At 39.7% G+C, this 23,167-nt stretch overlaps 2 protein-coding genes across 4 annotated transcripts in view; one reads left to right on the plus strand and one right to left on the minus strand.

The window, feature by feature from the left end:
• XPOT (exportin for tRNA) overlaps positions 1-23,167 on the plus strand; it is a 160,769-nt gene that overhangs the window by 26,538 nt on the left and 111,064 nt on the right. The gene's annotated exons all lie outside the window — the stretch shown is intronic.
• CB4H12orf56 (chromosome B4 C12orf56 homolog) overlaps positions 1,888-23,167 on the minus strand; it is an 87,813-nt gene continuing 66,533 nt past the window's right edge. Inside the window, exons 8-13 of one of the 2 annotated variants that reach the window (XM_043564809.1) lie at positions 22,702-22,791; positions 15,920-16,043; positions 12,623-12,697; positions 12,252-12,326; positions 9,025-9,203; positions 1,888-5,185 (exon numbers count right to left, since the gene is read on the minus strand). In XM_043564809.1, coding sequence (XP_043420744.1) covers positions 4,924-5,185; positions 9,025-9,203; positions 12,252-12,326; positions 12,623-12,697; positions 15,920-16,043; positions 22,702-22,791 — 805 coding nt within the window. In that variant the 3' untranslated portion in view covers positions 1,888-4,923. Of the gene's footprint in view, positions 5,186-5,915; positions 6,737-9,024; positions 9,204-12,251; positions 12,327-12,622; positions 12,698-15,919; positions 16,044-22,701; positions 22,792-23,167 lie in introns of those variants that run through there. The other variant, XM_043564810.1, reaches the window with a different exon arrangement.

Raw genomic sequence — 23,167 nt, forward strand, 5'->3', positions numbered from 1 at the left:
TCTCTCCAAATTTTCAAGGGTACAAACTTTTATTTTATTTATTTTTTGATTTTTTTAAATGTATATTTTTGAGAGAGAGAGAGATAGTGTGAGTGGGGGAGGAGCAGAGAGAGAGGGAGACACAGAATCTAAAGCAGGCTCCAGGCTCTGAGCTGTCAGCACAGAGCCCAACTCAGGACTCAAACCCATGAACCCTGAGATCATGACCTGAGCTGAAGTCAGATGCTTAACTGACTGAGCCACTCAGGTGCCCCAAGGGCACAAATTTTTAGTTGTAAGATGAAGAAAGTGTGAGAATCTAATGTATAACATGGTGACTATAGTTGATAATACTGTATTGTATAAATGAAACTTGCTAGGAAAGTAGAACTTAAATATTCTCATTTAAAAAGGTGAATATGGCAGGGGGGGGGGAGGGGGGGTGGGCGGCGCCTGGGTGGCTCAGTTGGTTAAGCCGCCGACTTCGGCTCGGGTCATGATCTCGCTGTTTGTGGGTTTGAGCCCCATATTGGGCTCTGTGCTGACAGCTCAGAGCCTGGAGCCTGCTTCAGATTCTGTCTCCCTCTCACTCTGCCCCTCCCCTGCTTGTGCTCTGTCTCTCTTTGTCTCTCAAAAATGAATAAATGTAAAAAAAAAAAAAAAAAAGGTGAATATGGGGGCGCCTGGGTGGTTCAGTTGGTTAAACATCCAACTTCGGCTCAGGTCATGATCTCACAGTTCGTGGATTTTAGCCTTGCATCAGGCTCTGTGCTGACAGCCTGGAGCCTTCTGATTCTGTGTCTCCCTCTCTCTGCCCCTCCCTCGCTTGCATGCTGTCTCTCTCTCTCTCTCTCTCTCTCTCTCTCTCAAAAATAAATAAACATAAAAAAATTTAAAAAACAAAAGGTGAATATGTGAGAAGATGGGTGGGTGGGGAGAAATCCTTTCACAGTGTATAGGCACGTGAAATCATCACATGGTACGCTTGTAAATATCTTACAGTTTTCTCAGTTATACTCTTACTATAAAACTGGGAAAAAATCCAGTCTTTTATTGTATCTCACAATTCTGTAGATTGGCCGGGTGGTTCTCGTACAGGCCTGCCTTGGGGTCTCTCAGGATTTTGATGGGAGGTGAGCACTGGGGCTGGTGCTGTTGCCTCTCTTGGCCTCCTTTGCCCATTCTCTGAGTCCTTTCCTTCACACTCTGTGCCGGGCACCATTCCAGTTGCTGGGTTATCATACTGAATAGGACAAATGAAGGCCAGACCCTCAAACAGCTTACATTCTTAAATTCTGACATTGCAAAAATACCCAGGAAACAAATCCATTATGATGTGATGTAGGTGGGTAGGAGGCTACTTTGGAGTAATCAGAGAAGCCCTATTTGAAGTAACACTTGAAGATCTGGGGGACAATGTTTTGCTAGTGCAAGTTTCCAGGGCTTGAAGGGACTTGGGGATTTAAAGCAATGCGCAAAGTCCAGTGTGTTTGGGGAGAAGTAAGTGAGGAGACCAATTGGGTTAGGTCACAGAATTAGTCAGAGGCCAGGTCATGAAGGGCCCTGAAAGCCATTAAGGACTTTGGATTTCATCCTGGGTAATAGGAAGTTTTTAAATCATAAATGTATTAATTCTCTTGTTGAAAAGATCACTCTTGCCTTAGAGAAAGGGGTCAAGGGTGAAAACAAGGAGACTAAATAAATAGGCTGTTGCAGTAGGTGCTGGAGGCTTGGACAGGGTAAAAGCTGTAATTCTGGGAAGTCAGTAGATTCCAAATATATTTTGAAGGCATCTCTAGTAAGCACTGCTGATAGGTTGCATTGGGTGAGTGAAAAGAAAGAAGAAAACAGAGGTTCTCAGGTTTCTCTTTTGAGCAGTGGGATGAATGAAATACCATTCACTGAGAAGACTGTAGAAGAACATTTTTTATTTGGGATGATGCAAGAAGCAAATATAAAATTTTATTTGAACATGTTGAAGTATGTTATGCTTCCTCAATAATTTGTAATTGAACTAGATGGTTTGAGGTTTACCCAAACTGCAAAAATAAGCCAGGTTAAAACAAAGTGTCCTGCTATCTGGGAAATTAGAATAAATGGTAAATATTTAAAGTATAAGTTCATCAAGCAAGTTAGTATTTCCGTTAGGATAATAGCTACAATTTGTTAAAGGGTTTTTGTTTGAACCATATGAAATTATGGATATCGACAATTTTGAACTTGAAATGGCAATATCATATGGTTCATCCCAGTACATAGTAGCCACAGAATTATTTCTTTATATATGAATGAATAAATATTCACAAAAACCCTTAAGGTAGGCTTTTTGTTATCTTACAGTTGAAAAAATGGAAATTCTGAAAGAGGTTAACCTGCCACAGGGATGGTGACAAGAAAGTAGGCAAGGAGGAATGAAAACAAGGTCTTTCTGACCTAGCATCTGAACTTTAAGCCACAAAGTCATACGACCAAGATCTCTAGCCAAGGAGTCCTGCTGCTTCCAAACGAGAAAAGCTTCAGACCTCATACACAGATATGCAGATACAAGAGTGCTTGGTCTGATTGGATGGAGAATTGCCAACTGTCTCTCTTCTGGAGAGACCCAAGTCCAAGGGACCTTACAAGCCAGCACTGCATTTTACAAGTAGATACACTGAACAAAAAGAAATCAGATAGTCAATACTATTAAAAGTTTCTCAAAAATTCCCATCAATTTCTTCAAAAATTTCCATATTCCCTTCTATAATCATCACTGAACTTCTCTATGCTACAAAAATATTAACTATAAAACAAGTGAGTCTAACCTCAGATAAAGAATATATAATGTCACAGGTTGGAGCTTATCACTAGTCAACAAGCTTTGACCACTTTTATCAAATGCCTCAGAGCACATTTATTACTGTACTCTCAAGCATTCTTATACACTATTAGAAGTGATACTGCCCATGAGTGAGATTCAATATGGAAACATGTAAAATGTGTTATCAATTATAGGGTCTTCAAGCTTCTCCCTCTTTACATAGTTTCTAGGTTATCTAGATTTCATTAAAGTGAACACTACATGTGGATCAATTAGGAACTCTATAAATACAGTATATCAGTTTGATCCGTTAGTGCTTAGTTGTGTAAGACAAAGGCTGACAAAAGTTTCCATAACTAAAAAGCTTTCTGTCTACCCTTGGGAAGAGTATTTCCCACATAGGTCTTATATTAGCAGCGTCAATTAGAGCCAACTATTCCTGGTGGTAAGCAATAGAAATAGTCACTTGTCAATTAAATCACACTCCTACCAATGAAAAATTGAATTTTTTATTTAATAAGCACGTGAATCTGGGGCCCCTGGGTGGCTCAGTCAGTGAAGCATCTGACTCTCGATCTTGGCTCAGGTCATGATCTCTCAGTTTGTGAGTTGGAGTCCTGCATTGGGCTCTGCACAAGCAAAGCCTGCTTGGGAATCTCTCTCTTCCTCTCTCCCTGTCCCTCCCCCATCTGCATTTCCGCGCTCACTCCCTCTCTCTCTCAAAATAAATAAATAAACATTTAAAAAATAAGTAAATCTGTTCTTCAATACTATATTGATCAGGGGTCTCTGAGTAGAGGAGCTAGTATAGTAGCTACTCCCCACATTGGTGCAAAAAAAATAATAAAGTCAGTACTTATTTTTTTTTAACGTTTATTTATTTTTGAGACAGAGAAAGACAGAGCATGAATGGGGGAGGGTCAGAGAGAGAGGGAGACACAGAATCTGAAACAGGCCCCAGGCTCTGAGCTGTCAGCACAGAGCCCGACACGGGGCTCGAACTCACAGACTGTGAGATCATGGCCCGAGCTGAAGTCGGACGCTCAACCAACTGAGCCACCCAGGCGCCCCAGTACTTATTTTTTTAAGGGCCAGTACTTATTAGTCTATAAGTTCTCAGCCAGCTTCAATGTTATTTTAGTAATAATAATGGTAATAATAATAATAAATACTATGTACCGAATCCTTACTACATGCCACATACCATGATATGTGCATTACAAACATCTTTGCATTAAAATCTCCTAACAATCCAGTGGGATAGGTTGTATTATCTTTGTTTTGACTGAAGCTTAGAGATGTTAAGTAACTTCCCAATGTCCAAAACTGCTGCAGAGCTAAGATTTAAACTCAACCATTTTGGCCTCAAAACCCATGCTCTTCCCCCTATTATATGTGTGTGTGTGCATGTGTAACGGTAGAGCTGATTACTGTGAGTTTACTCTTAGTGCAGGTGATAAATGGCAATGCCTGTGTTATAAAAGTGGTCAAAGAGTCTAGAATTTTGAGCCCAGCCTGAAAACTAGCTTTATGTGCTTGCTTTTTTGGTGATCCTTTGTATTTGTAAAAAGTTATATATGTGATTTTCATATTCAAAATGTTTCTACAATTAGACTTCCTAAAAGTAATTATTTTGTAGTTGAAGTCAATATTTAATTGGTCAAATGTGTCTGATTACTTACAGAGATGGATTATTTAGTGATTTTCTTGGCTTTGGGATTAATGCAAAAAACACAGTAGGAAAGAATTGTGGAAAGATAACCGTTTAAAGTATGTATTAATTTTGGGGTTGCCCTCCCACATTGTGCACACGCATAGACAAATGTCATAAGAAAATCAAGATGACAAATTATTCAGCCATTAGCTTTCAAAAATGCCACTGACATAGTCCTACATGGAGAGATTCAGATGCATTCTGACAGAGCTTTGGCTCCCAGAGATTAAGTATACTCTTAGAGAAAAGAGAACAGTGAGTGGGAGAAAGGAGCCCTTCAGGCACCTGTCTAAGACATGCAGGAGAGAATCCCAGGCCCTCTCAGGAGCCAGCACTGCTGTTAGCCCAGAGCTGGGGCACTGTGTAGAAGCTGAGGCAGAGCTGACCATCCTCTTGTTGTCATAATGTGGGTTCCACCCTTCACCAGGGGTCAGTCAACCCACTGTCCATCATTAGTCCAGTTTGAAGTATTGCTTGCATTTATCCCAAGAATCTTTTCAGCTTCTTCTGACTGACTGTCTTTTGGGAGCAATCCCTCATCTAAAAGCTCAGGACATTCATAAACACCATTCTGCCCCGCTCCCCCCCCCCTCCCCATCTCCACCTCCAGATTAGAAACTAGAAGTCTTGTAGTCTTTGATGGATGATAGTGGAGGAGCCTTGGATGCTTTGTGGGGTGATGCTGGTGACAGCTGAAAGAGAAACATTCGGTCCAAAGAAAGCAGGATTATTTGGAATCAATGTGAAATCACCCATTGAGCTGGATAGCAGAGAAATGCACTACCCCATCACAGAGTGTTAAGACACATGTTGTCACAGGCAGAGAATGTTTAGAGCTGGATAAGAGCTTGGAGAACATCTTGTCTCACCCTTCCACATAGCAGAGGAAGCCCAGAAAGGAGACCTGCCTTGTTTAAGGTCAAATAGCTGGTTAATGGCTCAGCCACAACCAATAATAAGATGTCTTCAGTGAGTTTAATTCTCTCTCTAATGCACAGCACAGAAAAATCTGGCTTGCGGGCTCTTTTTGGGGGTTTTTCTCAGATCCTCTTTCAAGGCATGATAAGTCAAAATAGAGAACCCACTTCCTAAGTTCTTAGAATTCCAAATTCAACAGCTCACGGTGACACCAAAGTTGAGTTTTTGTTGGATTAGTTTATTACCATAAGATAAAGTGAAGGGGCGCCTGGGTGGCGCAGTCGGTTAAGCGTCCGACTTCAGCCAGGTCACGATCTCGCGGTCCGTGAGTTCGAGCCCCGCGTCAGGCTCTGGGCTGATGGCTCAGAGCCTGGAGCCTGTTTCCGATTCTGTGTCTCCCTCTCTCTGCCCCTCCCCCGTTCATGCGCTGTCTCTCTCTGTCCCAAAAATAAATAAACGTTGAAAAAAAAATTAAAAAAAAAAAAAAAAAAAAAAAAAAAGATAAAGTGAAGACATTTTTTTAAATGGCTGGGAGAGCCATAACTGCTTAAAGACAATTTCTCTTTCACAGAGACTCTATGAGAGTCTCACACTAGCCCATGAGTGCCTGAAACTGAGCACCCGAATGCATTTAATTGTGAAGAAAGCCCAAGCTTCCTTCCCCATGGTAAATGAAGAACTGACCTTTCTTCTAGCTGTGCCTGTGTTCTTCTGCTCTTTCTCTGGTGAGTACTTACTTCACTGGGATTTTTACAGGTAGACAGGCAGGGGTGTCTACCTATTGCTCAGCATTTCTCTCATGACCACCTTGCAATTTCCAGTCCCCACATGGTTTATCTTTGGGTATTTCAGTGGGTTCACACCACTCTCCATTGTCACACCAACAAACTCATCAGGTTGCACTTTCTACATTTACTCTCCACAGGCCTCTGTTTTCTTTATAGTTTTTTATTTTTAGAAACTTCTTTTGAGAGGAACACTCATTTTTTAGCATCACTTTACGTATGTCATCGTATTTAAAGTTGATTTTTTTGTGGCAGATAAACGACTGTTTAAAGACTTCTCTTACGGGTATTGATGGAACCTTTAAATAAAATCTGTTTGTAAGACACAGGGATAGCCAGATATTAAATAAGTCAAAATTTTAAGTCTTCTCGTAAATATTAGGTTGACTCCTGATTAACATTTGAGATTCTTATTAACGTTCCACACATTGTTTCTGTTCAACCAATTTCAGAACTTCATGAAAAAGTTGAGTGGTGGGTTGGGTAATAGGATACCACAATGGGAGCCTTTTTTCCAAGGCTGGCATGTGAATAAAGTACCTGCAAGTCATGAAAAGAAACAAAATGGCTTTAAAAGCAAGAATTTTCACATTGCTTGCAGCAGTATGCACATACTCACTGGGTGTAGGGCTGTTGGAGATGGGGGTCTAAACCTAAGACTCAGCCAGTATCCGCAGCGGTCTGATCTCCCCTGTTTGTGACCTAGAACATCTCTGCTATGTGTGCCTTTCAGCTGACTGAGACACTTCACTTCATTCAGCAAAGGAAGTGAATTTCATTTACAATGTGTCCATTCTGAAGGCATTACTAGGGAAGCCAGGACTGTCCTCACCACAGTGTGTGCTGAGCATCTTGCTTCTGGTTTCCTCAGACAACACACAGGAAGTTGAAACGAAAGGGTCAAGTTGTGGTGACCTGGAGGCCCCAGTCAGGAGGGAAGAATAGGATTCATCCCCATGGCCTCTGTGAAAGTTTGGGAAAAGCCAAGGGAAGAAAGAGAAGGAGAAAACCTTTAGCCCTCCCCTGATGGCTTAAAAGATAGGTTCTCAACCCTGGGTGCACATTAGAATCATCTGGGGGAGTCTTTGTTGTTGTTGTTGTTGTTGTTGTTGTTGTTGTTGTTGTTTTTCAATGTCAAAACCCAGGATCCACTGCAGACAAAATAAACAGAAGTTCTGCATGTGACACCTGAGTGTCAGTACTTTTTCAGTTACTCTGGTGATTCTAATGCATCCAAATTGAAAATCACTACTTTACAACAAGGATCACAAACCTAAATGCCCACAGGTAACCGATTAGGACGAGGGTCGATTAGGACCAGGGTCGGCTAAGAGTAGAGAGGAGGCAAGTAGCACACTAACGAAGTACGCCAGAGGGCAGCTGCTGCTGAGCTCCGGCCAACTCTTGTCATGCAGGAATGTGACGCCATTTTGGCAGATTTTTAAATGTGCATAACTAATCATTTAAAATTGGGTTGTGTGATACATGCTACAACATGCATGCACCTCGAAAACATTACGCTAAGTGAAAGAAGCCAGACACAAAAGGCCATATATTGTATGATTCTGTTGATATGGAATGTCCAGGATAGACAAATCCACAAAGAGAGAAAGCAGGTTAGTGGTCACCAGGGGTGGGGGGAGGGGAGCATGGGTTGTGACTGCTTAAAGGGTACCAAGTTTCTTTGGAGGTGATGAAAATATTCTGCAAGTAGATAGTGGGAATGGTTGCACAACATTGTGAAATGTATTGAAAGCCACTGAATTACACACTTCAAAATGGTGAATTTCATGCTATACCTTAAAAAATAACTGAGAGGGCACCTGGGTGGCTCAGCAGGTTAAGCTTCTGACTTCGCTCAGCTCATGATCTCATGGTTTGTGAGTTGGAGCCGGGCACCAGGCCCTGCGCTGACAGCCCAGAGCATGGAGTCTGCTTCGGATTCTCTCTCCCTCTCTCTCTGCCCCTCCCCCACTTGTGTTCTGTCTGTCTCTCAAAAATAAGTAAACGTTAAGAAAAAAATTAAGCTTTGTGGACCAATTCAGACAGGCCAAAGAAAACCGTTTTATAGAAGCCAGAGTGGGACCTGTGGTGTAAAACCACATGGAGGAAAACCAGGGTCCACAAATTGGGCTGAAAATTTTTAAAAAGCCAATCTAACATAATGTATGCCTCCACATCCTTTCATGTCTGCAACCAAACTGGTAGCAAAGCTGTGCCTGCTGCACCCTTTTCATCTTAAGTCAGACACAAGCTGGGTTTTTTCCTTGATAGGTGCTAATGCAGAGCTGAGCGGCTGCCAGCCTATAAATAGAAGTAGGAACCCCTGAGGCGCAGAACAAGCTGGCTGATGAAACCAGCGCTTTTATTCCTCTCCCTTACTGTTTTGTTACTGAGCAAGAGAGGGGTAAAGGAAACAGACAATAATAACCACACTCATTAATTGTTTCTCCTTTATCAATTGCTTTTTTCCCAATGCACCGTTAAATTCACACTCCCTAATTTATCATCCCCTTCAGTAGGGTTTGTTACTCTTAATTACTCACAGCATGTTAAAATCATTACTACTTCCTCAAGGCGCTCACTGGCTGCAACAAAGACAATGAGGGAGACTCAGCTCTTCAAAGAGACTTTGAGGTTTCCTTAGTCTCTGCTAGCCTGGGAATACACTTCCACTGGCAGTGGTTTAAGAGCTCCCCCAAATCCTACTTTACCACGGATCAAAGTGAAATATTACTAAAAACAAAAATAGAATTGTCCTCATCACTTCCATCTTCTAAATATCGGGCCATGTTGCAGAAAGAAGATGAGATTCAGATTTTCCTTACCTGAATTCTTCTCTGTAGTCATTCCTAATATACTCAGCTAAAGTCTGGCTGTACTGCAGGCAGCTCTTGAGGATGTAAAACTGCTGATACAGCAGAACGGCTTGGCTGGGACTTAGCAGCTGAAATGAAGCTCCAAGCCCCTTTACCACCTGTTTCACAATACTGGCCAGGAACGTGATCTAAACAAGAAAAAAACAGTGACAATGTAGACTGCATGCCACCCATAAGGCACCTGTTTCAGCTGGGGCCTCACCTATACAAGTAGGCTGAAGTCCTCACCGCCCTTACCCCAATACTGCACTGTTTCTCACTGAAATGGTACTCAGAGAACGTCAGACCGTAGACCAGTTGGGTTTACCGATCGCCCCCCTCAAGCAGGATCAGAATAAATGCTGACCATCAAGGAAATTTGGTTCTAATCTAAAAGGAGAACATTGGAAGCAGGAATGGGGACAGGAGAGGAGCTTGGAAAGGCCTGTGGCTTCCTCCAGGAGAGAAGATAGTCTCTCTTCTCTTCTGTTGTGAAGAACAAATGGCCCACAGAAATGAATTTCCTGTAACTTTCAAAGAGGGTTCCTCCAAGGCTGTAGTTCTCAAAATTTAGTATGCATAAAAACAACCTAGGCAGCTCACTAGACATGTGGAATCCTAAGGCCCGCCTCAAGGTTATTTACCATAAACAATTCCCATGGCTTTGTTCCACAGACAACACATTGACAAACACCAAGTGAGAAACCCAGGAAAACCAGGCTTGACACAAACAAGTGATGTTGATGTCACTGTTAGCTGGGGTTTTCTTTTTTTTTTTTTAATTTTTTTTTTAACGTTTACTTTTGAGACAGAGACAGAACATGAATGGGGGGAGGGTCAGAGAGAGAGGGAGACACAGAATCAGAAGCAGGCTCCAGGTTCTGAGCTGTCAGCACAGAGCCCGACGCGGGGCTCGAACTCACGGACCACGAGACCACGACCTGAGCCGAAGTCAGACGCTTAACTGACTGAGCCACCCAGGCGCCCCTAGCTGGGGTTTTCATTGAGACTATGTCTGCGATCATTTCTGACGGGGCATTGAAAATGGAAATAGTAGCAATAATGTGAACTTCTTGAATTCCTGCTTCTCACACACACACACAAAAGTCATTTACAACCGAACCAAGGAGGCCTGGCTGGCTCAGTTGGTAGAGCATGTGACTCTTGATCTCGGGATCATGAGTTCAAGCCCCATGTTGGGTGTAGAGATTACTTAAACACACACACCCCCCAAAGGGGCACTTGGGTGGCTCAGTTAGTTAAGCTACTATAAGAACAGAAAGGAACACTAGTGTCCTTTCAAGCTCTAATGAGCAGGTCCCTTTGCATGCCCATTAAATTAGTAGCAATAAAGGTATTGCCTTTTCTATTGATGCTGCTCATCATGGGCTCAAACCCATGAACCTTGAGCCAAGCCAAAGTGGGACGCTTGGCTGACTGAGACAGCCAGGCTCTTCTAACTTTATTTTTTAAATTTATTTTGAGAGAGAGAGAGAGAACAAATAGGGGAGGGGCAGAGAGAGAGGGAGACAGAGAACCCCAAGCAGGCTCTGCACTGTCAGCGCAGAGCCTGACACAGGGCTCCATGTCACAACTGTGAAATCATGACCTGACCTGAAATTAAGATTCAGAGGCTTAACTGACTGAGCCCCCCAGGGGCCCCATGCCATCTCTTTACTATGAGAGATTTATTTTTTTTTTGTTTTAATCTACTTCTGTGATCTTTATTTTTTAAATATAATTTATTGCCAGATTGGCTTACCTATAACACCTAGTGCTCATCCCAACAAGTGCCCTTCTCAGTGCCCATCACCCATTTTCCCTCTCACCCACCCTCAGTTTGTTCTCCGTATTTTAGAGTCTCTTGTGGTTTGCCTGCCTCCCTCCCTCTCTGTTTTTAACAATTTTTCCCCTTCCCTTCACCCATGGGCTTCTGCTAAGTTTCTGAAGATCCACATATGAGTGAAAAATATGATATCTGTCCTTCTCTAATTGACTTATTTCACTCAGCATAATACCTTCCAGTTCCATCCACGTTGCAGCAAATGGCATGATTTCATTCTTCCTCATTGCCAAGTAGTATTCCATTGTATATATAAACCGCATCTTCTTTATCCATTCATCAGTTGATGGACATTTAGGCTCTTTCCATAATTTGGCTATTGTTGAAAGTGCTGCTATAAACTTGGGGTACAAGTGCGCCTATGCATCAGCATTCCTGTATCCCTTGGGTAAATTCATAGCAGTGCTATTGCTGGGTCATAAGGTAGATCTATTTTTAATTTTTTGAGGAACCTCCACACTGTTTTCCAGAGCAGCTGCACCAGTGTGCATTCCCACCAACAGTGCAAGAGGGTTCCCGTTTCTCCACATCCTCTCCAGCATCTATAGTCTCCTGATTTGTTCATCCTAGCCACTCCGACTGACGTGAGGTGGTATCTCAGTGTGGTTTTGATTTGTATTATGAGAAATTTAAAGCAAAGCATGACATAACCAGATTTTTTAAAATAGATCCCTCCAACCAGTCTGGTGGGAAGGTAGGACAGACTATGTAGATGTGATTGTACTACCAAGGAGAGAGTCAGTGGTACTGGACAAGGATGGTGGCTGACAGGACAGAGTGCCCCAGTGATCCCAAGTGTTAATTCATACTCGCCAACTCATACTTGCTGTTTAAGACAAATGTTCATTTTTTCACTTACATATACAGCCAATATTTTATTGTGTTCTGTTTTCTACAGGATATATTTTAGGTTTTTCATGAAATAAAGATCATATTTAAGATACCATTTTAGGGGCAACTAGGTGGTTCAGTTGGTTAGGCGTCCAACTCTTGATCTTGGCTCAGGTCATGATCTCACGGTGGTGGGATTGAGCCCCTGCTTGGGATTTTCTGTCTCCCTCTCACTCTGCCCCTCCCCTGCTCATGCCTGCACGTGTACGCTTTCTCTCAAAATAAATACATATTTTTAAAACTTAAAAATACAAGATATAATTTCAGTCCTGTAAGCACTCAGGCCCCAAATATTAAAAAACGCTTTACCTTAATTAAATAATAAAATCATCAGATTTACATTTTGCTTCTATTTCATAATTGTGACTACTTATAGAGAAAATTGTGTTTTATTAATTAAGCACTGGAGCACCGGTATAACTAACTGTGAGTGGTGCTTTCGTTTTTGCTTCTCGGTACTTACGAAGGGAGGACGACTTTGTAGGAAGGACATCATCCAGCTAATAGCAAACTCTTCTGGTCCCAATCCAAGATTTCCCTAAAAGACTCACAGAAATAAACAAGTCATATTCATGAAGTTTGAGTTGTACATGATATTCATTCTCAAATACATTTTATCTTGATTGATGAAATCAGTATTTAGGAAAATAAGCTGATGAATACTTAAGAGCAAAAGTAGTATCATTTAAGTCAGACAATTTTGGAGACCATCTCTAATACAAGCATATTAAAGATATATTGTTAATCATTTGATATATAATCACAGAAATATAATAGTCATATGATATATATAACAATCATACAATATAATATGTATAATAATATATATCGTACCTGCTGAAAGACAAGAAATATCTCATATAAAAGTGCCGTAGCTGTATCTGTATATTCCTTGATAAGGTTCTGTAACTAGAATTTTAAATAATAGTCAATGCAATATCACTGGCAGAGCCAGAAAATGGTAATTTCCCCTGGTTACCTTTAGATACTTATAAAAGAATTTTTGATTAACAGAAAATATAATTAGTGTGGTCATTTTTCCTATTATGCTTGGTTCAGTCATTCTCAAAAAAAAAACGCTCTCATAAAAAGACTACTTGGAGTGCCTGGGTGGCTCAACCTTGATTGAGCCAAGTCTTGAATTTTGGCTCAGGTCATGATCCCAGAATTGTGGTTCTGCACTGAGCATGGAGCCTGCTTAAGATATTCTCTCTCTCTCTCTCTCTCTCTCTCTCTCTCTCTCTCTCTCTCTCCCTCCCTCCCTCCCTCCCTCCCTCCCTCCCTCTCCTTCCTCCCCCCCACCCCACCCCTCTCCCCTACTCATGCTCATTCTCTTTTTCTCTCACTGTGTTTCTAAAATTAAAAAGTATATATTTTTTAAAGTTTTTTTTTAATATAATTTATTGTCAAAAAAGACTACACATTAGAGAATTTCTAAGAAAGTGGGTCAGGGAAAGAAGATACAATGGCCCACAGAATACTAACACCCAAAAAACTGCACACTTGATTTGCAAAATCATTCAGATCAACAACCCTACATCCTTTCGAGTATTGAAAATATGCCCCCTAGAATTAAGGTGGGAGATTCTCTGGGAAATTTAGCCTTATGCGCAACGTGAACTACAACTCCCTCTGTAAAATGGGTATATATAGGGCTTAGAGACTTTTGTTTTTGCTCTCAAGAACTCCAGTTAGTGAGGCTGTCTTTTAGCACTTGGTGCATGAGAACTGTGTGGGCATGCTATAGGCCAACACATTTTCCCTGACAGTATTCTTTGCAAGAACGAGCTCCAGTTTGAAATTTCACACTGTTAGACCTTGGAACCAAAATGTATATGGTCTTCACGAATAGCCTGCGTGCAAAAGATCACCAAGTTCAAAATCAGGAAACTCAAACCTATCTATTCTGCCCACTAGATATTTTTATATGGAAATGCCAGGGTGGGGGAGAGGGGAAAGTGGGTGATGGGCATTGAGGAGGGCACCTGTTGGGATGAGCACTGGGTGTTGTATGGAAACCAATTTGACAATAAATTATATTTAATATAAAAAAATGCCAATGGCAATCCAGTCAACTAATCCCAAACCAAGCTCATTATTTCCCCCCCTTTAAAAAATTTTTTTTAAATGTTTATTTTTAAGAAAAAGAGAGACAGAGCACGACCAGGGAGGGGCAGAGAGAGAGGGACACACAGAATCCAAAGCAGGCTCCAGGCTCTGAGCTGTCAGCACAGAGCCCAACACGGGGCTCGAACCACAAACCTCAGGCTCATGACCTGAGCCAAAGACAGACAGGTAACTGACTGAACCACCCAGGTGCCCTTCATTATTTCCCCTTTGAACCTACTCTTCTTGCTGTAATTCTTATTTGGCACCCTGGCCAGAATCTAAAATTCATCTAATCCTCACAGTTTATTTTCACGTCAACCTATGAGTGCAATTTCCTAAAAATTACTGGAATCTATCCTCTTTACAGCTACCATCCCTTTTCTTCATTAATTTATTCGACAAATATGCATCAGACCCTATACTAAGTGTTGGGGATACAATGGGTAGCAACAGGGACATGGGTAATACCTCATGGAAGGTAGTGGAGAACAAACAATAATCTAACAATCAAATAAATAAATAAATGCATAGTTGCTAACTGAGACAAGGGCTGTGAAAGAAGAGAATAGGAAGTTAGGAGAGCTCTAAAAAGAAGCCTGGTCTCATTTCAGGGGTCAAGGATAGCTTCCCTCTGTCCTATTATCGTTCCTCACCTGGACTCCTGCACTAACTTCTTAGCCCTGCCTGAGTCTTGCTTCTATCCCACTCTTTAATCCCTGATCCTCTCACTCCACTGTTAAAGGTGGTATTATAGACACTCCATTATAGACTTATAATATTCAGACATATGAATATTATATTCATGTTATATTTAATTAACATTTGTCTCTCTAACCAGACTATAAACCAATAAGGGCACATGTTGTATCTGTTTTGCTTCTTGTTTGTACCCCCACAGGCTAGCACACTGTTTAGCTCATAACAGATTTTCAACAAATATTTATTGAGTGAATGAATACATGTAAGAGTTTTCTAAAACAAAACTATATGTTTAAGAACTATCAGGGGCGCCTGGGTGGCTCAGTCGGTTAAGCGTCCGACTTCAGCTCAGGTCATGATCTCACGGTCCGTGAGTTCGAGCCCCGCGTCGGGCTCTGTGCTGACAGCTCAGAGCCTGGAGCCTGCTTCAGATTCTGTGTCTCCCTCTCTCTCTGACCCTCCCCCATTCATGCTCTGTCTCTCTCTGTCTCAAAAATAAATAAACATTAAAAAAAATTTTTTTTAAAAAGAACTATCAAATCATGTCCCATCCTTTTTTTTTTTTTTAAGTTTATTTGAGAGAGTGGGAGAGAGAACATGAGTGAGGGAGGGACCGAGAGAGAGAGAGAGAGAGAGAGAGAGAGAGAGAGAGAATCCCAAACAGGAACCACACTGTCAGTACAGAGCCTGACATGGGGCTCGATCCCACAAACCATGAGATCATGACCAGAGCTGAAATCAAGAGTCAGACACTCAACTGACTGAGTCACCCAGGCACCCCTATGTCCCATCCTTTAAAAAAAATTATGTGTTGTTCTGCTTGAAATAAACTAGTAATAAACTGATTTATTCTCTCAGGATATGTGCTTTCTAGGTAGTTTGATATTTCTAATGTTTTAGTAAAACTTTAGAAAAACAAGTAATTCTCACTGAGTTTGCACTACTTAGATAGCTAAGGAGATGATAAACTAAAGCAAGAGAGTTAACCCTAAAATCTCTTAACGAGAGTGCTTTTTTACCATTAGACCCTACTATGGAATTAACATATACATAAATATTTTGTATAGAGACAAATAAGCAGATTTATCTAATACATGCTTAATACTAATTATTTTCCTTAGTATACATACTTAAAACATCTAAAATGGATGTATTAATATTGATAGACTAGCTATCTAAGTTTTGAGGTTAATGGTAAAATATTTACGCTGAATTATATTTATATCCTCTACCATGTCATGGTCTACATTAGAAGACAGAAATCCAGAGCACCCCTATATATTATATTTAGTCTACCCCCAAATTCTTATCTTATCACCTTACCTCAGCATCAAAAGACATCTCAACTAAAGTTGAATCAGCCACCAACTGGATATCAAACACAGGACAAGATTTTGGAATCTGAGGTTCACTAATTAATATTACCAAAAGATTAAATAATGCTCCCCTAAAAAAAATAAAAGGCAATTAATAAATAAAGTTTGAAAAGAAAAATAGTAAAGCCAAGTTTGCAGACACTGAATATAATTACATTTAAAAGTATAAAGCATTAAGGCACCTGGGTGACTTAGTTAAGTGTTTGACTTCGGCTCTGGTCATTATCTCATGGTTTGTGGGTTCGAGCCCCACATCAGACTCTGCACTGGTGGTGTAGAGCCTGCTAAGGATTCTCTCTCTCTCTCTCTCTCTCTCTCTCTGCCCCTTCCCCATATTTATGCTCTCTCTCTCTCAAAATAAATAAACTTTAAAAAAAAAACATGTGTATGTGACACATGCATATCATTTTTTTTAAAAAGTATAAAACATTGCAGACCATTCTCTGACTGAACTTTTGGAGCCTTGGACATGCAGACAATTAAGTAGTGATAAAAAATTTAATTCAAAATATAATTTCTTTGTCTTTTGGCTCAAAGCAAGTACAGGTCTAGAAGTTCCCAAAGCTTAGGAAGCTTAGTAAGTCTGGACTTAAGGGAAATTTGGGTGAGTTCAGTTGAGTCAGTATTTCCCAAAGGGCTTCCCCCTCCCTCCCCCCCACCAAAGGACTTTTTATGGCCTATTAATTCCAGGAAATATTATAGTAAAAAAAATTAGATTATTTGTTTGAAAGAGGCATAGTAAATACTTGGTTAAACCAAATTCATTGCATATCTTTACTACTGGACTTCTCAGAGGCTTTAATAGGCTCACGTGCATTGTATATCTCTGAGACAAAGAAACCACCATATGAAACACTTCTTAAAATGCGTGTTTGAACACAGATTTTTTTGACTCTAGAACCCTTTATAAAATTTTTGGGTTGAAATACAGTTAACATATTAGCTTCAGGTGTACAACATAATGATTCAGCAATTATATGCACCATCAAATGCTCACCACCATAAGTATAGTTACCAACTGTCACCATACAAAGTTACTATAATATGATTAACTATGTTCCCTATGCCATACTTTTCATCCCCATGACTTATTTATTTTATAGCCGGAAATTTGTACCTCTTAATCCCCTTCACCTATTTTACCCATCCCCCCTTCCATCCCGCAACCACTAGTTTCTTCTCTGTATTTACAACTCAGTTTCTCTTTTTGTTGTTATTTGTGTTTGTTCATTTGTTTTGTTTTAAAGTTTCCACATGTAAGTGAAATCATATGGTATTTGTCTTTGTCTGACTTATTTTACTTAGGATAATGCCCTCTAAGTCTATCCATATTGTTACAAATGGCAAGATTTCATTCTTTTTAAGGCTGAGTAGTATTCCAGTATAATATATATGTATATATATAACCTCTTCTTTATTCACACACCTACTGATGGATCTTTAGGTTGGTTCCATATCTTGGTATTGTAAATAATGCTGCAGTAATTATAGTGCATATATCTTTTCGGATTATTGTTTTCATTTTCTTTGGATAAATACCAAGAAGTAGAATTACTGGATCATATGGTACTTATATTTTTAGGTTTTTGAGGAACCTCCATACTGTTTTCCAGAGTAGCTACACCAGTTTATATTCCCGAAAACAGTGCATGAGGATAGAATTATTTTTTTAACAAAGCATTTCAAAGGCTTACTATTCCACTGAAGACTGTTAGTTAATAAAACTAGTATTAAACTTTAAGTCTTTTGCTTTCCAAAGTGGTGTACTATCCATTAATCTACACTAATAACTCACTTAAATTGTTACTACACATTTGAATAATACACACTATTATTTGAAAATAAAAGGGCAGAAAAAAAAAATCACAATCCAAAGCAAGGATTCTGAGGAGATAGGTTTGGTAACACCATCTTCATGTGTGTCATGCAATCCATATATGGTTAAAAAGGAGCTGAAGGCAGGCTATTAGGAAAATCACTTGCGTAACTGAAGACAGTGCCAGAGTAGCTTTGACAGACGGGAATAGTAAAAGAATTTACAGCTAGGACTATATAAAAATCCTCTATAACCATAAGCATTCTCTTTGTAATGGAATAAAGGAGACTAAAAAAATCCCTGCTTGGTAATATTTGAGGCTTCATAATCTTTTTTTGGTCTTAAATTAAAAAAAAAAAAATTTAGCTTTTATTCATTTTTGAGAGACGGAGCATGAGTAGGAGAGGGGCAGAGAGAGAGGGAGACACAGAATCCGAAGCAGGCTGGGCTCAAACTCACAAACTGTGAGATGACAACCTGAGCAGAAGTCTGATCTTAACCAACTGAGCCACCCAGGGGCCCTGAGGCTTCTTAGCCTTTTTACAATCACTTAAATCATTACCATGATTACAAGTTCATGATTAACCAAAATTTTAATAAAATAGGATTCGCTTCCTTTCTCCAACTCAAAGAGCAAGTCAGTTCTCATATCTACAAAAGAAGAATCTTGTCAGCACACTTCTCAAAAAAGTAGGATGTGTCCTACAGGATATTTGCTAATATTTTATTCAGGCTGTTTTAAAATAGCCCATCTTACTTTTAGAAGATCCTTCCAAAATCAACAAAACATTCCATTTAGAAGCTTTTCTTGATATTAAGTTTGAAATGGCATTCCATTTTCTATTACATTTAATTGAAGTCCTTTATTTTCAGCAGTATCTTCTTTTAAAAGTATCATATATCCAGGGCTAAGGGAAGAAACTCAAATTCTGGGTCACTTGCTGTGATAATATATGAATTCAACCATGACAGTATTAAAATATGAAAGGATTATGGCACATTTTGAGAAGAAATACACAGAACTGAGTTGAACTAATAAAATCTCTACTTAAGGAACAAATTAAGAGGAAAATGCGGAAATGATTAAATGCTTTTTTATTTGCTCAAATGGAGTTTAATTTGGAATCTACTCCTTCTGCCAACACTATTTAAAATCCACTAGGTCAATAATAGAAAAAATTTTAATCTATATGGTAGTTTCATCCCCAGAATAAAGACGACTTACGGGATTGACATTACAGTCTTAAAAAATGGTGCCAACAGTTGTGATACTTTTATTGTTTAGATTGTTATTATTTCCAGTGTAAGAATTTTGAATGCATTGTAATATATTTTTATACGGACTTTGAAAGGCAAACTCATGGTCTCATAAGGCAGTCTATGTTACTGTGGTAGGCAGAATTCTAATATGGCTTCCAAGATATCTTACCCCCTTTTATATATACCCTAAATAATCCTTTTCCCTTAAGTGTGGGCAGGACCTGTGAATATATTAAGCTATTACTCCTGTGATTATGTTATGTTCGATGAGAAAGGTGAAGGGATTTTGCATACATAATTAAGGTTCCTAATTTGTTGACTTTTGAGTTAATGAAAGGGAGATTATCCTGGGTGAGCCTGATTATCGAGCTGAGCCCTTTAAAGAGTGCTTAGGCCTTCCCTGAGCTCAGAGATAGTCTCCTGCCAAGAAGCAAACCATCATGAGTTTACAGCTATAAAGAAATTAATTCGGCCAACAGAAACCCAAATGAGTTTGGGAGATAACCCCAAGCCTCAGATGAGACAGCAGCCCCAGCCAATGCCTTGACCACTGCCTTGTGAAAACCAGAGCACATGATCCAACTGAGCTCTGCCCAGATTTCCTGATCCACAGAAACTGTAGGATAAGTAATTTATAGAGTTTTAAGTCACTGAGTTTGCAGTAATTTGTTACAGGGTAATAGAAAACTAATGCAGTTATATTAAACATTTACTGTGCTAATTAATGCTATGGGTAACACGACTGGACCCTATGCATATCTAAAAGTTAGTATTACAACCAGACTGTATTATAGCAATATATGTGCACCAATGTACATGAAAATAATTAGTCGTATCAGGAAAGAGACTTGCTGTAGTAAGGCTGATGTGTCCAAACCAAATTAAGAAAGAACAATTAAAACAACACTTTGCAGCAGAGGTTAGTAAGAGTGGTTTTTCAACTTGGACAGAGAAAGGTAAGGACCAAAAAGTGTATAAAAAGGGTAACATGATTCTGCAATAATTCAGTGTGACAAAAGACAGAAATGTAAGAAATAATCTTGGATCTCTGTCCTGGAGATTGGGGAAATGGCAGTTCTATCAACTACATAAAGAAGTATAGAGACGCTTGGGTAGCTCAGTCAGTTAAGTGGCCAAGTGGTTCAGGTCATGATCTCAGAGTTCATGAGTTTAAGCCCCACACTGGGCTCTGTGCTTATAGTGCAGAGCCTGCTGGGATTCTTTCTCTCTCCCTCTGTCTCTGCCCCTTCCCTACTTGTACTCTCTCTCTCCGTCAAAATGAATAAATAAACTTCAAAAAAAAAAAAAAAGTATACATAGGGGGCACCTGACTGACTCAATCAGTAAAGCATGGGACTCTTGATCTTGGGGTTGAAAGTTCGAGCCCCATGTTGGATGTAGAGATTACTTAAAAAAATATATATATAGAAAAAATAATAGAGTGTGTCTTACTTGTTCACTGTAAAGCAGGGTCAACAAACTATGGCCTATAGGCCAAATAACCCAGAGCCTATTTCTATAAATAGAAATTCTATAAATTTCCTTTATTGGAACAGAGCTATGCCCATTCATTTATATATTGTCTGTGACTGTTTTTCTGCTACAGTGGCTAAGTTGAGTATTTACAACAGAGACTATATGGCCTGAAAAGCCAAAAATGATTACTCTATGGCCCTCTACAGAAATGTTTGACCACCCTGGTATACAGTATAGTATGCCCATAGTCCTTGGCACATAGCAAGTTGCTTAAGAAATGTTAATGAATAGGGGCGCCTGGGTGGCTCAGTCGGTTAAGCGTCCGACTTCAGCTCAGGTTGTGATCTCGCGGTCCATGGGTTCGAGCCCCGTGTCAGGCTCTGTGCTGACTGCTCAGAGCCTGGAACCTGTTTCAGATTCTGTGTCTCCCTCTCTCTTTGACCCTCCCCCGTTCATGCTCTGTCTCTCTGTCTCAAAAATAAATAAATGTTAAAAAAAATTTTTTTAAAGAAATGTTAATGAATATAATCATTAAAATTAATTTATAAAGTTCTCTAATAAATAGCCAGAACAAAATTACTAGGAATTCTTATTCTTCTCCCTGGTTCAAATGTTTTAGGGCCCATGCTCTCATTTTTCGTCTACTTTCTACTAGAGAAAATTTAGAACAGTTGATGAGGGTGGAAAAAAATTAAGATTTTAGTCAGAACATTGGCCTAGCATGTAATTCATAATCTATAAATCATATAAAAAGGTCAAGCAGATAATATGCAAAATATGCAAACATGTACTTTCTGGGGCAAAGAATGCTGTTGTCCCCCTGTTTTACATTCTTTCATTCTTTCTTTTAATAATAGGTATCCCTATCACCATCCAAAGTTGAGCTAGGTACATAGCCATGTAACTACAGACACATCCAAGCTCTCTTGCAGCTATATATGGGCCTATGCCTAAAGTTCTCATCTGCAGAATGTGAGCAGAAACATCATATACGCCTTGTTTAAAAAGGAAATGTGCAGGGCTCCTGGGTGGCTCAGTCAGTTAAGCCTCCAACTCTTGACTTCGGCTCAGGTCATGATCTCACCGTTCATGGGATCAAGCCCTGCATTGGGCTCTGCACTGACAGCATGGAGCCTGCTTGGGATTCTCTCCCCCCCTGTTTGCCCCTCTCCACTGTGCGTGCGCTCTCTCAAAATAAATAGATAAACTTACACCATAAGCATTTTTATTTTTAAAAAGGAAATTTGCTTGCCTTCTACTTCTCTTCCTCCATTCCATAGGATTTAATGAAGTCTTAGAGGTCAGCCAGCTTCAATCATGAAGACAAACACAGTGTAATAAAAAAAGTCAGAGCAGGGCACCTGGGTGGCTTAGTTGGTTGAGCGTCTGACTTCAGCTCAGATCGTGATCTCACAGCTCGTGAGTTCAAGCCCACATCAGCCTCTGTGCTGACAGCTCAGAGCTTGGAGCTTGCTTCAGATTCTGTGTCTCCTCTCTCTCTGCCCCTCCCCTTCTTGCTCTCTGTCTCACTCTCTCTCTCAAAAATAATAAACATTAAAAAAAAAAAAAAAAAAAAAGATGTCCAAGCAACAAAAGGGAAGGAACCTAGGTCTCTGGCTGATCTCATAGAGGAAAGCATGACTATGTACTCTGGACTAGTATGTGAAAAGATGTAAATTTCTATCTTCTGCGGACCACATATTTTAGCATATCTTTATTATAGCAGCTTACCCTATGTTAATAAACCCCCAACATCATTCACTTCAAAGTCACACAATTATATATTAGATGAAGCTACTATAACTCCTGCATTTGCAATATAGTCTTTCTGTTGTGTGGGTATAAGGGCACTCTATAAAATTCTAGTAGAGAAGCCCTGGCTTTAAATGTATGATGGGGCATTTGGTCTCTTTCAAGTTCAGCAGACAATGACAAAATATAAAATTATGCCAAAAAAAAAATCTTTGTGCCCTTAATAATCCAGAGAGACAGAGAATGCTCACTATGTGCCAGTTGATCTGTTCATCACAGAAGGAAGTGGAAAGACAAGAGTTTCATATACTTACAAGGGGATTGACTAGAAGAGTAAAAGAGCTATCAGTTTTGGAAGACACTCAATAGAGTACTTAATGGGTTGCAACTACAAGGTCCCAATGTCTTCTTCTAAAAAACCTTACTTCTTAGCTGCCAATGTCTTTAGGCGTGATGACTCAGTTTCTGTTTCTCTGAACATCAGTCCCAGAGTCTGCATAATTTCAATGCATGCCCTAGAAAACAAAGAGGAAAAAAAGCACGGAAATGGCATGATTGCATTACAAGTCCAGAATTTCACAAAATCAGTAATCCTTGATAGAATTGCCCTCAGGTAATTTATATAGAAAAAAAGTACGAGAAGGAAATTCTGTATATCAGATTGTCAGCGTTGGTTGACCACTCTGTGATTGCTATATAGTAAACACTCAGAAATATTTGTTGAATGAATCAATAGCTGAATGTCAGGATTAAGTTATTTTCATATTGTTTTTTTATCCTTAAAATTTTTTTCTGATCATCACACACTACTTTAAAATTATTTTTAATAATTTTAACTTTTTCAGGTAGGTAATATTTGGCTCAAAATTTCAAAGGTAAAAAAGGGAAGAC

Source organism: Prionailurus bengalensis, chromosome B4 (genome assembly GCF_016509475.1).
Source record: "Prionailurus bengalensis isolate Pbe53 chromosome B4, Fcat_Pben_1.1_paternal_pri, whole genome shotgun sequence".
NCBI lineage: Eukaryota > Metazoa > Chordata > Mammalia > Carnivora > Felidae > Prionailurus > Prionailurus bengalensis.